The 16,400-nt window shown below is 45.1% G+C and overlaps 1 protein-coding gene across 5 annotated transcripts in view; it reads right to left on the reverse strand.

The window, feature by feature from the left end:
• The window catches only part of AKAP11 (A-kinase anchoring protein 11), a 246,602-nt gene that overhangs the window by 138,123 nt on the left and 92,079 nt on the right, over positions 1-16,400 (reverse strand). For all 5 annotated transcript variants that reach the window (XR_010214542.1, XR_010214538.1, XM_063952864.1 and 2 more), the window contains exons 4-5: positions 8,528-8,575; positions 3,417-3,542 (exon numbers count right to left, since the gene is read on the reverse strand). Coding sequence is in view for 3 of the 5 variants with exons in the window: in XM_063952864.1 (XP_063808934.1) it covers positions 3,417-3,542; positions 8,528-8,575 (174 nt within the window). In the remaining 2 variants the exon portion in view is untranslated. The remainder of the gene's footprint in view (positions 1-3,416; positions 3,543-8,527; positions 8,576-16,400) is intronic.

The following is a 16,400-nucleotide window of genomic DNA, read 5'->3' on the forward strand; positions in this document are numbered from 1 at the left end:
TCTTAGGGTACAGAATATAGAAACAGTTATATCTGGGAAACACTCAAAGTGAAACCACGCAGCAGATACAGGCACACACAGTCACTAGCAATGCAGAAATTAGTAAACAATAAAGCTGCACTGGACTAGAATAAATATATATATATATATATATATATATATATATATATATACACACACACACACACACACACACACACATACATACATACACATATTATATATATATATATATATATATATATATATATATATATATATATATATATATATATATATATATACACACACACACATATACAATGCGGTATGGCCCGGCACTCCTCACGCTCCCCAGCGTATCGGCAACTTGCTCCCGTGCCCTCTCCTCATGGAACTGAATCCAATGTACATCAATAGCAGTAGGGGCGGCACTGAGAGACTTGCAAGGTACGGTGAAACAAACGTGCCTTTTAATTCAAATTCAACGTTTTGGGTACGCAGCTTCTTCATCAGGATAACCAAACAGTGCAAAATACAGTGTATAAATACCTTAGGTGAGAAGGAGGTCCACACCGCCGCCTCCAGCCGCGCTGCCCGGGTCCCGGTCCTGACGTCACCCCCGCCCACAGGAAATGACGCGGCTCCGGTCCGTCCGGCTGGCGCACTGGGGCTGGGGAATCAGTAACCATGGAGACAGTTAAACAAATGAAACAAGCTCGGAATTTTTTGCGTGAGACTGAGATAGTGAAACCTTTGTTTTCTGATGGCTCAATGAATGTACACATACTCTGTTTAATACACAAAGTTATTAAAAGTATTGTATCAAATGACCTTCAGTCTGTGAGTATAAGGTGTATATGAAACATAAATGAATTGTGTGAATGTACACACTTTGTTTAATGCACAAAGTTATTAAAAATATTAGCTTCCTGCTATGTGTATAAGGTGTATATGAAACACAAATGCATTCTGTGCTTAGACTTGGGTCCCATCACCATGATATCTCATTATGGTATGCAATTATTCCAAAAAACGGAAAAATCAGATATCCAAAATACCTCTGGTCCCCAGCATATTGGATAAGGGATACTCAACCTGTGTATGTATGTAGGTAGGTAGGTAGGTAGGTAGGTAGATAGATAGATAGATAGATAGATAGATAGATAGATAGATAGATAGATAGATAGATAGATAGATAGATAGATAGATAGATCACAGCGCGGTCCAAGACCGGAGGTATACATTAGAATACTTGTACAATATATTCTATAACAGGTAAATTTTTTCTTAACCAACGCTGTCTGTATAAAGACATGTAAAATACTTAAGTGTTTGTAAAGTCACAGCGCTGTATACAGGCGGCTTTATAAAGGAGACCTTGCCCTGCAGCCCCGGAGACCAGCCGCAGCTATGCTCAGAATATGGCGTCCAGCTTCTCAGTCAGGGAGTGAGGTATAGTGTGAGGCAGCACCAGGGTGGGAAAATCTGCTCAGGGATGGCGCCCTGGGCTGGGGGAGGGGCTACAGGTCAAGCGCCACCTGCCCTATGCTGAACTGCCACCCCGGGTACTGCGAGTCTTATGAAATGGGGTGTTAGTACACCCGACCTGTACTCAGACACCCCGGTGGTCTAGTGGGATCCCTGCTCAGAGACAGTGTCCATGCTACCGCTGTGACCCGCCTCCCTAGGTCGCGGACGAAACGCGATTTAATGGCCGGTCCCGCTTGGGGAACCCTCTTACCGCCTTACCGTAGCAGCCACGCGAAGCAGGAGAACGTCTGCAACCGTGTGCCTAAGCCGGAGCGTCTCCGCCACAAGTACCTGGGAACTGAGCTGCGGGAGTATGCAACGTCGCTTGGGAGGTGATGGAGCTGCAGCGCTGAAGTGTCACCCTGACACACAGCGCTGACAGCTCGGCGAGAAAATCTTCTTGGCAAGCTTTTTCAGGGCTGCCCAGTGCAGCCCTCCTGTTAAGTGACCAGCTGCTGCAGGCACCAACTCGAAACTGAGCTCCAGTGCCTGGAGGAGACCTGTTGGTACATCTGGATCAAGATCCACTCTACACCATGATGTTTTCCTGTGGAAACCAATGTATCCTGCTGCAGCAATTAAAATAAGTAAATTGTGTTTTTATGCCGCCATTATTATAAAATTCTGTTTGCCCACATATGTTATGATTGACAACCACCAGCATTGGTTTTGCCTATTACATTGACCATAAATAATTTTAATTGGTCCTACACCACCAATCCAAGGCACTCCTGCAAGTGTCCCGTGGCATCCCAGGGAGCCCAGGCACACAGTTTGAGAACCACTGTCTTAGGATATGGTCCCTGTCTAGATTTACACTTTAGTTTGCTTTGCTCCTTGCAGAACTAATTATAATATTAATATATATATATATATATATATATATATATATATATATATATATATATATATATATATATATATATATATACATACACACACACACACACACACACACACACATACACACACATACATACATATATATACACATACATATATACACGCACACATATATACGCGCACACATACACACACTACAAGCTTTTTGTTATTACAGTAAATTGGTTGAGGTGCACCTATATAAAATGGTGGCTGCTCAATAAATTTAGTGCTCCTTCACATGCATGAAAGGGAGGGGTTGTTCTAGCCATGAAAACAAAAAAGGAAAATATTCCCCCAGCACACTAAAAAGCATCAGCAATGAGATTTGAATATCATATGTTAACAGAAATACAGAGATCTCAGTTTGCATATATTTGCAAAGATATGATTAAGCCACTCTCAAATTTAGATATATTTATGTATGCGCTATTATCATGTAATATGCAATCATAGGACCCAGAGTGGGTGCTATTATTGCACAGCGTTAGGGACTGCCAAAAACAGAGATGCCTTGACACAGCCTGGCGGCTTAATCTTTTCTTTGGAAATATATGCAAACTAAGATCACTCTTGTCTTTAGACTGCCCCAAATGTCTGTAGGCTGCAGCTCAGGAGGAACTGCATGCAAACACACGGGACCAGTTCTGCAAATGCACATGCACCCCACCATTGTCGATGTAAGTAAACCATTAGGTTTACGTACATCTCTGAGTCAGGCCCTGTGTTGCATTGCCTTTGACTTTTCTTTTTTATTTCCAAGTTAGCGCCCAACCTAATTAAGGTATAATTACATCTATTTAACCAAATATTTTATTGCCATTTATAAAATGATCAGATACATTTCTTAATTGATGTAAAAATATTTATACAAACCACAAAAGATTAAACTAATTAATTTCATTACACTACAAAATGTAGAATGCTTCTAAACAAATATAGCTTCACATTATCTCCTATTTCGTTATTTTTTACCCAAACCCAGTTCCCTTCACACACTGCGAGTGGCATTACACACTAACCTGTGATGTACATGATTGTGTTGCTTCCTTTCCATCTTTTAATAAAATGACTTCATTCACATTTAGGTTGCACAGACGAAGAGACCGGATCAGTTCAGGAATGTCCAGGTGATAAGCTGCTACACCCTAAACAGATATAAATGTAAAGTTCGTGTCAGACCGCACACGTTCTAACAATAAATATTTAGAAGAGTGTGTACATAATAAACACATTTAATATACAGGAACAGAGAAAAAAAATGAAAGTTCAAGCTATAAGTTCCTGCTCTTTTGATCTGGGGGTGGGAAGAACGCAGCTGTCCATTTAACCTCTCCATTCATGGCCCGATAAATGCCATTTGGGTCATTTACATTAATGTATTTAGGGGGACATTTACTAAGCAGTGATAAGAGCGGAGAAGTGAGCTAGTGGAGTAGTGCCCATGGCAACCAATCAGCACTGAACTAACATCTATCATTTGCACGCTATAAAATTACACAGAGCTGCCGATTGGTTGATGTGTCAACTTCTCCACTGGCTCACTTCTCCGCTCTTATCACAGCTTAGTAAATGTCCCCCTAAGTCCTTTGCATTTTGAACGAGGACACAAACTAAACACATTAAAATAATAACAGTTCTAGGAGGGTACCTAAGAAAATTAAAGAAACACTTATACAACATGTCTGCTGGGTCCAGTAAGACTGTCTTATTCATTATAACTTATTCCTCAATTGTTATATTTCAATATTGTGATCATACTGAAATTTACAGGAAGGTCTGTACCAATTAACAGATTTTATAATTGCTCAGTCACAACTGACTAAGAGACATTGATCTTCAATCAGAGGTGGATGCAGCAGAGTAGCGGCACTGCAAAATGATGCTAAGCTGTTGAGGTGCCCATCATGTGCAGAAAGGCACCATCGAGCGGACAACGGCTGTACCACTGGACTTCTGAGCAAATACGCTCAATAAGTCTAATGGAATTTTGCTGCCAGGGTCAGTGGAACTGGGTATTTTTGACACATCTGCCGACACCAGCCACATCTCCCCACTCCCCTCCACGCCCAGGAACACCTATGAAATCGCATGGATCTCCATGCAGCTCCGATTTTGGATGCCAGTGGTGACCACCAGGATAAAACTTGTGCGCGATCATCCATCCACCGCTGAAATCACCCCAAGTTATAGCTACTGATTCATATACAATAAATAAGACTTTCAGGTGATTAGGAATCGGGCTGAATCCAGTGTGGTTACAGTTTGGAATATGTAAACAAATTATTACTGTAGTTTTAAAAGAAAATATGTTCAGATTTCAGTAAAACACCAATTTATTTGTATTTCTGCAATATCTATTTTCAGTTCTTAAATAATTAAATATTAACCTAGACTGAATTATTCTGGAGAGGAGAGCTAGTTAATAGTCTGTCCTTTGTGTCATCTGCTACAGTACAGCCCACACTACATCCGACAGACCAATCATGTACACATTATTAGCGAGTGACTGACATAACTGTAAGGAGGCATTGACTATCACAGTGATCGCGCTGAGCCCAAAAAAAAAAGTGGGTCCCAGGGACCCCTCACTTTTGAAAATTGGGGTCCTACCGGTCTTTTTCTGGGTCCCATCGGAATGAAGGTTTTAATTAATCTTAATCTTATTTGGACACTACAAAAGTGGTGCAAGGTGGGGAGGATGGGGTGACAGTGCTGCTGGGCTGTGTAGTATGCAGGACACCCTGCACCAGAGCTGTAAATAGACATTTTGTGGCCTTAGGCAGAAAGTGAATTGGTGTCCCACCTCCCAGACCGCAAAGCATAGGCAATGCGCACCGAAGGCGCGTCGCAAAATTTTAGGGGCGTGGCTTCACGGGGAAGGGGCGTGACCACATAAGTGCCAATTCACATTACACCACACAGTAGTGCCGCTTATACACATTGCACCAGGTAGAACCTCCTATGCACACTGCACCAGGTACAGCACATTATACACATTGCGCCAGGTAGAACCTCCTATACACACTGCACCAGGTACAGCACGTTATACACATTGCGCCAGGTAGAACCTCCTATAGACACTGCACCAGGTACAGCACGTTATACACATTGCGCCAGGTAGAACCTCCTATACACACTGCACCAGGTACAGCACGTTATACACATTGCGCCAGGTACAGCACGTTATACACATTGCGCCAGGTAGAACCTCCTATACACATTGCGCCAGGTAGAACCTCCTATACACACTGCACCAGGTACAGCACGTTATACACATTGCGCCAGGTAGAACCTCCTATACACATTGCGCCAGGTAGAACCTCCTATACACACTGCACCAGGTACAGCACGTTATACACATTGCACCAGGTAGAACCTCCTATACACACTGCGCCAGGTCCAGCACGTTATACACATTGCGCCAGGTACAGCACGTTATACACATTGCGCCAGGTACAGCATGTTATATACATTGCGCCAGGTACAGCACGTTATACACATTACACAAGGACAACTAACATTTAATGATGTGAACGTAAATCCGAGGCTGTTAGCAGATGGTGACCTCAGTAGTATATTATGGAGAAAATTAAAACCTTTCCTTACCTGGCTTACCATATTAAAAAAATAAAATAAAGACTTGATCAATTGTCATTTTGAAACAAATACTCCTGCTGCTAGCTAGGTAATGCCAACCTAAACAACATGGCATGTAAAATGCATTTAAAAGCTGAACCCTCCACAAAACACCTAACCCCCCCCAACTATCAGGCAATCCATCACCACATCACCTGTGGTGATGGGGAAAAACACAGCCGACCACAGCTCCAGCCCCCCTCCCTCCGAAGACGCCAGCCAGGGAACCTTTACAGCTGCAATAAAGCTAGTAGTCACCGACCACTTCTTACTCCCGGCACCAGCTGCACTGTCGCCGCGGGAACCCCGGACCCCTCAGCAAACCCAGGCAGACACTCACACGGCCGTGACTAACACGCGTCACGGCCGCAGCTATACATAATACCGCCACCAATACTTCACCGGGTGGTCATAGCGGACTGACTCACGGGAACGCACCACACGTCAGCAGGGATCGGCGTCCGTGATCTAGTGGGTAAAGCTGGGCAAAGTGACTGGGGCTTCCCGCGGTGCCGTCTGAGGCAGTGGCCGCACTGCCGCTCTTGCTTTGAGAGAACACCTCAAAGGCAAGAGCGGCAGCGCGGTCACTGCCTCAGACGGCACCGCGGGAAGCCCCAGTCACTTTGCCCAGCTTTACCCACTAGATCACGGACGCCGATCCCTGCACATTGCCAGCACCTCTCAGAGTCCCTGTGGAAACCCCCGTCCCCCATCCACCAGCCGCAATATACACTCACCGACACCGAGTCACCCGGCCTCCGCAAGCAGCCAGGCGCCAAAGAGGAGGGGAAACTGGCTCCACCTCCTCTTTATATCATTCAGCCCGAGGCCAGCGTGTCAGTTAAACAAATCCCCCTTACAGATTGGCGGAATGAGGAGCGCGTCCCCGGGGACCCTCCCACTTTGTAAACTGGAGTCCCATGTCTTCAAAAACGGGTAAAAAACGCGCTATAGCGCGTTTTTGCTATCACTGCTATCATCTTGAGCTGAAATGTATCAGGGAGAAAAAACTATAACGCCTGGATCTTTAGCGCCTAGCACCAAATCCAAGAATGGGTTATTACACTGCACCTAGGGAAGCGGGCCACAATCATCCTCTTAATTTCAGATAGTGCTATATATTCTCAACTCATCTGCAAATCTCTTGCCATCAGTACAGAATCAAATTCCAACAGTGAAGCTAGGCCAGCAGCCACAACACCCAGCAAGGACACGTAACGCTGCTAACAGAGGAACTCTAGGTACACAACATAACACTCTGTTGGGGTTTCCCTCTCAGTCTCCAAGCAGCCCAGAACAGCAAACAAGCTCTCATTAAAGATCCTACAAACCTTGAAACATTTGGAAACTACCTTAAGTTTGCCGACAGACAATGGCTCTCTAATGCTACAGTATGTACACATTATGCGATCCCATACGATAAAATATCATATGATATTGTATAAGATATATCAGATCGGATTGTGTGTACACACTGCAAACGATTTCAAACGATGTCTAGAAACAAAGTCATCACTGGAGTTCAAAACCACACAATATCACCTCATCAAGACTGCATGCAGTCCGATGTACGAGGTAGCAGGCGACCCGCGGGAGCGCGCATCATATGTCAGATCACGCATACACATTATCATTTAGGACTGAACAATATCGTTCAGATCGTGAACGATATTGCATAGTGTGTATGGGCCATAACACTGGCAAGATTCATTAGCCTGCATGTTCCCTCCTTTTCTTCTATAGAAAGTTGGAAAAAACTGCTCGTGTCCAGAGAGAAATCCCAAAGTAAATGAAAGTCCCAAGAACATTATACTCTCACCATTGCTATAGGCCTGCCATTTTCAGTGTTTTCTACCATACAAAGTATTTGGTTATGTTAGTTTTGATTATTAAACATAGAGACGTGTCCTCATACACCAAGCCTCAATAAGCAATGCTGCGCAACCGAGCTGTGCCGAGCCATGTTGAAAGGGAAATGGCGCACCATAAAAGGCCTCAACGTTCCTGGGAACCTTATGCTCTACATTATTTGTATACAGATAGGGACAGCTGTGGCATTTCATTCAAGAGCAAATAACGGTCTCCATTTAGACACACACTTGGTAATAGTGTCAGACAGCCTTTAGATCCTATGGTGAATGATACATGGCCCAAAAGCAGTCTAGAGCAGAGAGCAGAATAGCTGGCAGAAGTATGTATAAGAATTGTTTTTGTAGCATGCCTTCCATCTAACTGTATTATTCCCTCCACCTTCAAGACTCAAGTGTACGGAGGCCCCTCATACCATTTCTCCTACTGTCCATTCCTCTACTGCCATCCTACATGTTCCCCTGTGTTAGGTCTTATTTCAAGTATTGGGTTTTATTCAGTGGTCTAATTTTCAGGACAGTATGCAGAATCTTATTGCTGTAGACACTACTTGCATAGTTCTTTACTACTTGCCTACTACGTTCCTCAACAAAGAAACAAACAAGCCCAGCAAATGTTACTTTACCTGAATATTTGCTGCTCCTGAATCCCCTGAGAGGCCAAGGAAAGTGATCTGCAACAGAATGAATAGAACCCATTAGAAATTAGCAGTCTTTTCTCCTATTAGCAACAGTCTTATCACAGCCACTGGATTATGTATTTCAGGATTAATGTCACATTTAGATTTTCAACGTGAGCTGCAGCTATATATGACCTCTTAAGGCCATGTAATTAAGCATTTTAATTGCCAGCTACATCCCCAACCCAACCATACACCTATCCTCATAACAAAAATGCAATACTACCAGCATTCACTTCCTTGCCTTTCACTTATGTACTGGTTCTCAAATGACAACTTGGAAGAAGTCGGATGACTGACTGCCAAGCTCCTTGCCATAGGTCAGAACCAATAACCAAACGTTATAGGGAGATAAATAAGAAGGAAAAGTAAATATTTTCTTTCAATTAAATATTTTGTTTCTGTACATTAAACATGTCACACTGATTACTGGTTGCATATAAATCATCCTACACTTTAGTGGGCGCACTATGTAAGCAAATTATATGTATCCCATAAAGATTTTTCTGCGTTTTCATTAGAAAAGCAACATACATTTGGAAATGGAGCGAGAGCACCACCAAGTGGTACACTCACGGCAGAAAAATGTATTCAGCAGCTTCAATGGAATGTTAGTTGAAAGGCTCATCGTACTAGCTACAGAAGATGTACATGGCATTGTCTGCCAGGAGTACAGAGCGTGCTCTGCATACAACAAAGTAATGTCAGCTAGAGAGATAGAGTTATGTGGGAGCCACTTTGTTTTCAACTGCGATTTAAAGTTGCTTTTGACTAGGGTTAGAGACTTTTCTTTATTCCACATTTCCTGCATATCCGTACAGCCCCAATGCGCTCCCTGAGTGGGAATAGCATAAACATAGAAAGAAAACGCTCACATCAGGAAAGAGTATTTCTGGAAGAGTGTGCTGCTCTTGTGGGAGTCCTCGACCTGTCGGTGGTTGTACAAGAATGACAGGACTGGCTTTAACAGGGGCAGTATCATGCAGAAAGAATAATGGAGGCAAAAAGGATGGCAGGGAAAACTGGGTATGAGAGCAGCAAGTGTATTGTGATATGAATACAGCTTAGTGCAACAGCTACTTACAGACATTGACTCCAAAAGAACACTATAGATGTGCCATGCAACATGGCACTTACTCGGCATCAGCTCAAAAATGTTCAACAATAAATATATGCAGTTCTCCAGAACACCTGGGAAGGGAACCAAAGCATTGTGGTGACAGATTGTTTTATATCCTCAGTGACCGGGCACTCCAGTTAGTTTAGGCAGAATACATACATTTCTCTTAGGGACCAGGTGTATAGGGAGCTCCTGCAGTGCATGGACGGTAGGAGGACATACATCCCTCAGTCACAGAGTAAAATGTTAAAGAACATACTCCGGTTTATTCCCTTGATAGATAACCGGAGACTTGGTAAAAGGGACTAGAGCCTGCTAAACAGGCTTATGGGTGTGTATTATCTATAGTCTGTAAACTCACTAGCAAGGCCATCTCTTCCCTATGTCTCACGCAAGCACATTGGTCTTTAATAACTGAGAGAGTCAGACCCCACAAGAGGATGCGTTTCATTCTTTTTGGAGCTGTCCTTTCTTTTGGCTACAAGTTAGGAAATTTGCTTTGGATAATCTAATCAGCTACTTACTACTAAGCAGTCAAAAGCCTATATTCACCACTCTACCTCGTGGTCAAAGAGCGAGTAGAGATATAAAAAAACATTTTTTTATTTTTAGTGCTACATCACAGAAAGCCATGTTGCTGTGCCTCCTACCTAACTGTACTCAAAGAGAAACTGCTTCATATAGTCAACATGGACTGGCTTGAAATCATTTTGGATAGGAACTGGGCCTCCAGGTTCTTTGATACGTGGAAAAGTTATGTGAATACGCTCCCCTTAGAGAGTACATGACTCACTCACACATAACTTGTGCTTTGGTTACAGTCAAAAATCTCACAATCCCCCGATTCTCCTAGATTCTTAAATGAATATTGTCTACTCAGTTCCCCTTTGCCCCTCTCAGGGACTTATTCCCCAGTTTGCGACTCTCCATGTCTTCTTTTATTTCTGAATTACCTTCTATGCACTTCTTTTTGGTGTGTTTCTATAAATAAGAATTTACTTACCGATAATTCTATTTCTCGGAGTCCGTAGTGGATGCTGGGGTTCCTGAAAGGACCATGGGGAATAGCGGCTCCGCAGGAGACAGGGCACAAAAAGTAAAGCTTTCCGATCAGGTGGTGTGCACTGGCTCCTCCCCCTATGACCCTCCTCCAGACTCCAGTTAGGTACTGTGCCCGGACGAGCGTACACAATAAGGGAGGAATTTTGAATCCCGGGTAAGACTCATACCAGCCACACCAATCACACTGTACAACCTGTGATCTGAACCCAGTTAACAGTATGATAACAGCGGAGCCTCTGAAAAGATGGCTCACAACAACAATAACCCGATTTAGTTAGCAATAACTATGTACAAGTATTGCAGATAATCCGCACTTGGGATGGGCGCCCAGCATCCACTACGGACTCCGAGAAATAGAATTATCGGTAAGTAAATTCTTATTTTCTCTATCGTCCTTGTGGATGCTGGGGTTCCTGAAAGGACCATGGGGATTATACCAAAGCTCCCAAACGGGCGGGAGAGTGCGGATGACTCTGCAGCACCGAATGAGAGAACTCCAGGTCCTCTTTTGCCAGGGTATCAAATTTGTAGAATTTTACAAACGTGTTCTCCCCCGACCACGTAGCTGCTCGGCAAAGTTGTAATGCCGAGACCCCTCGGGCAGCCGCCCAAGATGAGCCCACCTTCCTTGTGGAATGGGCCTTAACAGATTTAGACTGTGGCAGGCCTGCCACAGAATGTGCAAGTTGAATTGTGCTACCAATCCCACGAGCAATCGACTGCTTAGAAGCAGAAACACCCAGCATTGTTGGGTGCATACAGGATAAACAGCAAGTCAGATTTCCTGACTCCAGCCAACCTGGAAACTATATTTTCAGGGCCCTGATAACATCCAGCAACTTGGAGTCCTCCAAGTCCCTAGTAGCCGCAGGTACCACAATAAGCTGGTTCAGGTGAAACGCTGACACCACCTTAAGGAGAAACTGGGGACGAGTCCGCAGCTTTGCTCTGTCCGAATGGACAATCAGATATGGCTTTGTGAGATAAAGCCGCCAATTCTGACACTCGCCTGGCCGAGGCCAGGACCAACAGCATGGTCATTTTCCATGTGAGATATATCAAATCCACAGATTTGAGTTGTTTAAACCAATGTGATTTTTTAGGAATCCCAAAACTACGTTGAGATCGCCCAGTGCCACTGGAGACATCAAAGGGGCTGTATATGCAGTACTCCCTTAACAACTTCTGGACTTCAGGAACTGAAGCCAATTTCTTTCTGGAAGAAAATCAACAGGCCGAAATTTGAACCTTAATGGACCCAATTTGAGACCCATAGACACTCCTGTTTGCAGGAAATGTAGAAATTAACCTAGTTGAAATTCTTCCGTGGAGCCTTCCTGGACTCACACCCTGGCACATATTTTCACCTAAGTGGTGATAATGTTGTGCGGTCACCTCCTTCCTGGCTCTGACCAGGGTAGGGATGACCTCTTCCGGAATGCCTCTTTCCCTTAGGATCCGGCGTTCACCCGCCTTGGCGTCAACGCAGCTGCGGTAAGTCCCGGAACAGACACGGTTCTTGCCGAATCAAGACCCTTCTTAGTATCTCTTGAAGTTCCGGGAACCAAGTCCTTCTTGGCCAAACCGGAGCCACGAGTATAGTTCTTACTCCTCTCCTTCCTATCATTTTCAATACATTGGGTATGAAAAGCAGAGGATGGAACACATACACCGACTGGTACACCGACGGTGTTACCAGAGCGTCCCAGCTATTGCCTGAGTGTCTCTTGACCTGGCGCTTCAGGTGGGACGCCATCATAACCACCTTTGGTCTTTCCCAACGGTTTACAATCATGTGGAAACTTCCAGATTAAGTTTCCACTTTTCCGGGTGGAATTCATTTATGCTGAGGAAATCTTCCCAGTTGCCCACTCCCGGAATGAACACTGCTGACAGTGTTATCACATGATTTTCCGCCCAGCGAAGAATCCTTGCTGTCATTGCCCTCCTGCTTCTTGTGTCGCCCCGTCTGATAACGTGGGCGACCGCCATGATGATGTCCTACTGGATCAGCACCGGTTGACTTTGAAGCAGGAGTCTTCCTAGGCTCAGAGCATTGTAAATTGCCCTTAGCTCCAGTATATTCATGTGGAGAGAAGTCTCCAGACTTGACCACACTTCCTTGGAAATTTTTTCCCTGTGTGACTACTCCCCAGCCTCTCAGGCTGGTATCCGTGGTCCCCAGAACACAGTCCTGAATGCTGAGTGTGCTGCCCTCTAAAAGATGAGCACTCTGCAGCCCCCACAGAAGAGACACCCTTGTCCTTGGAGACAGGATTATCCGCTGATGCATCTGAAAATGCGATCCGGACCATTCGTCCAGCAAATCCCCTGAGATCTGCCGAATGGAATCGCTTCGTAAGAAGCCACCATTTTTCCCAGGACTCCTGTGCATTGATGCACTGATACTTGGCCTGGTTTTAGGAGGTTTCTGACTAGGTCGAATAACTCCTTGGCTTTTTCCTCCCGGAGGAACACCTTTTTCTGGACTATGCCCAGAATCATTCCTAGGAACAGCAGACGTATCGTCGGAAAACAGCTGCGATTCTTGGAATATTTAGAATCCAGTCGTGCTGTCGTAGAACTACTTTAGATAGTGCTCTTCCGACCTCCAACTGTTCTCTGGAACTTGCCCTTTTCAGGATATCGTCCAAGTAAGGGATAATTTAGATGCCTTTTTTCTTTGAAAAAACATCTTTTCGGCCATTACCTTGGTAAAAGGCCCGGGGTGCCGTGGATAATTCAAACGGCATCGTCTGAAACTGATATTGACAGTTCTGTACCACGAACCAGAGGTACCCTTGTTGAGAAGGGCAAATTTGGACATGGAGGTAATCCTTGATGTCCAGGGACACCATATAGTCCCCTTTTTTCCGGTTCGCTATCACTGCTCTGAGTGACTCCATCTCGATTTGAACCTTTTATGTAAGTGTTCAAAGATTTCAGTTTAGACTATGTCTCACCAAGCCGTCTGGCGTCAGTACCACAATATAGTGTGGAAAAATAATACCCTTTTCCTTGTTGTAGGAGGGGTACTTTGATTATCACCTGCTGGATATACAGCTTGTGAATTGTTTCCAATGCTGCCTCCCTGTCGGAGGGAGCCGTTGGTAAAGCAGACTTCAGAAACCTGCGAGGAGAAGATGTCTCGACTCTCCAATCTGTACCCCTGGGATAATACTTGTACTATCTAGGGGTCAACCTGCGAGTGATCCCACTGCGCGCTGAGACTCTTGAGACTACCCCCCCACCTTGAGTCCGCTTGCATGGCCCCAGCGTCATGCTGAGGACTTGGCAGACGCGGTGGAGGGCTTCTTTTCCTGGGAAGGGGCTGCCTGCTGCAGTCTACTTCCCTTACCTCTATGTCTGGGCAGATATGACTGGCCTTTTGCCTGCATGCCCTCATGGGAAAGGAAGGATTGAGGCTGAAAAGACGGTGTCTTTTTCAGCTGAGATGTAACTTGGGGTAAAAAGGTTGGATTTCCCAGCTGTTGCCGTGGTCCCCAGGTCCGATGGACCGACCCCAACTAACTCCTTCCCTTTATACGGCAATACTTCCATGTGCCGTATGGGATCTGTATCACCTGACCACTGTCGTGTCCATGACATCTTCTGGGTGATATGGACAACGTACTTATCTTGATGCCAGAGAGCAAATATCCCTCTGTGCATCTCACGTACATATATATAGAATGCATCCTATTAAATGCTCTATATGAATAAAATATTTTCAGTCAGGGAATCCGACCAAGCCAACCCAGCACTGCATCTCCAGGCTGATGGCGATCGCTGGTCGCAGTATAACCACCGTATGTGTGTATATACTTTTTAGGATATCTTTCCAGCTTCCTATCAGCTGGCTCCTTGAGGGCGGCCGTATCTGGAGACGGTAACGCCACTTGATAAGCGTGTGAGCGCCTTATCACCCTAAGGGGTGTTTCCCAACGCGCCCTAATTTCTGGCGGGAAAGGGTATAACGCCAATATTTGCTATCGGGGTAACCCCACGCATCATCACACACTTCATTTTATTTTATCTGATTCAGGAAAAACTACAGGTAGTTTTTTCACTCCCACATAATACCCTTTTTTGTGGTACTTGTAGTATCAGAAATATGCAACACCTCCTTCATTGCCCTTAACGTGTGGCCCTAATGAGAAATACGTTTGTTTATTCACCGTCGACACTGGATTCAGTGTCCGTGTCTGTGTCGACCGACTGAGGTAAATGGGCGTTTTTAACGCCCCTGACGGTGTTTCTGAGACGCCTGGACCGGTACTAATAGTTTGTCGGCCGTCTCACGTCGTCAACCGACCTTGCAGCGTGTTGACATTCTCACGTAATTCCCTAAATAAGCCATCCATTCCGGTGTCGACTCCCTAGAGAGTGACATCACCATTACAGGCAATTTCTCCGCCTCCTCACCAACATCGTCCTCATACATGTCGACACACACGTACCGACACACAGCACACACACCGGGAATGCTCTGACAGAGGACAGGACCCACACTAGCCCTTTGGGGAGACAGAGGGAGAGTTTGCCAGCACACACCAAAACGCTATAATTATATAGGGACAACCTTATATAAGTGTTTTCCCTTATAGCATCTTTATATATATCTCAATATCGCCAAAATCAGTGCCCCCCCTCTCTGTTTTAACCCTGTTTCTGTAGTGCAGTGCAGGGGAGAGCCTGGGAGCCTTCTCTCCAGGCTTTCTGTGAGAGAAAATGGCGCTGTGTGCTGAGGAGATAGGCCCCGCCCCTTTTTCGGCGGGCTCGTCTCCCGCTATTTAGTGAATCTTGGCAGGGGTTAAATATCTCCATATAGCCTCTGGGGGCTATATGTGAGGTATTTTTCGCCAAAAAAGGTTTTCATTTGCCTCCCAGGGCGCCCCCCTCCCAGCGCCCTGCACCCTCAGTGACTGCCGTGTGAAGTGTGCTGAGAGGAAAATGGCGCACAGCTGCAGTGCTGTGCGCTACCTTTAGAAGACTGCAGGAGTCTTCAGCCGCCGATTCTGGACCTCTTCTTACTTCAGCATCTGCAAGGGGGCCGGCGGCGCGGCTCCGGTGACCATCCAGGCTGTACCTGTGATCGTCCCTCTGGAGCTGATGTCCAGTAGCCAAGAAGCCAATCCATCCTGCACGCAGGTGAGTTCACTCCTTCTCCCCTAAGTCCCTCGTTGCAGTGATCCTGTTGCCAGCAGGACTCACTGTAAAATAAAAAACCTAAGCTAAACTTTCTCTAAGCAGCTCTTTAGGAGAGCCACCTAGATTGCACCCTTCTCGGCCGGGCACAAAAATCTAACTGGAGTCTGGAGGAGGGTCATAGGGGGAGGAGCCAGTGCACACCACCTGATCGGAAAGCTTTACTTTTTGTGCCCTGTCTCCTGCGGAGCCGCTATTCCCCATGGTCCTTTCAGGAACCCCAGCATCCACAAGGACGATAGAGAAAAAATGTTTGTTTACAGGTGATGCATCTCTCTGTCCACTATTTTACATTGTATACATTCATTGGCTGTGTCAGTCATTTCTGGGTAATATTTTTTGCTCAGTATTTTATTATTGGGTGCTGTGATCCAAACCAACTCTTTATTCAAATCCTTTTTCAACTAACACTATTTATATGTATATTTG

Source organism: Pseudophryne corroboree, chromosome 2, assembly GCF_028390025.1.
Source record: "Pseudophryne corroboree isolate aPseCor3 chromosome 2, aPseCor3.hap2, whole genome shotgun sequence".
NCBI lineage: Eukaryota > Metazoa > Chordata > Amphibia > Anura > Myobatrachidae > Pseudophryne > Pseudophryne corroboree.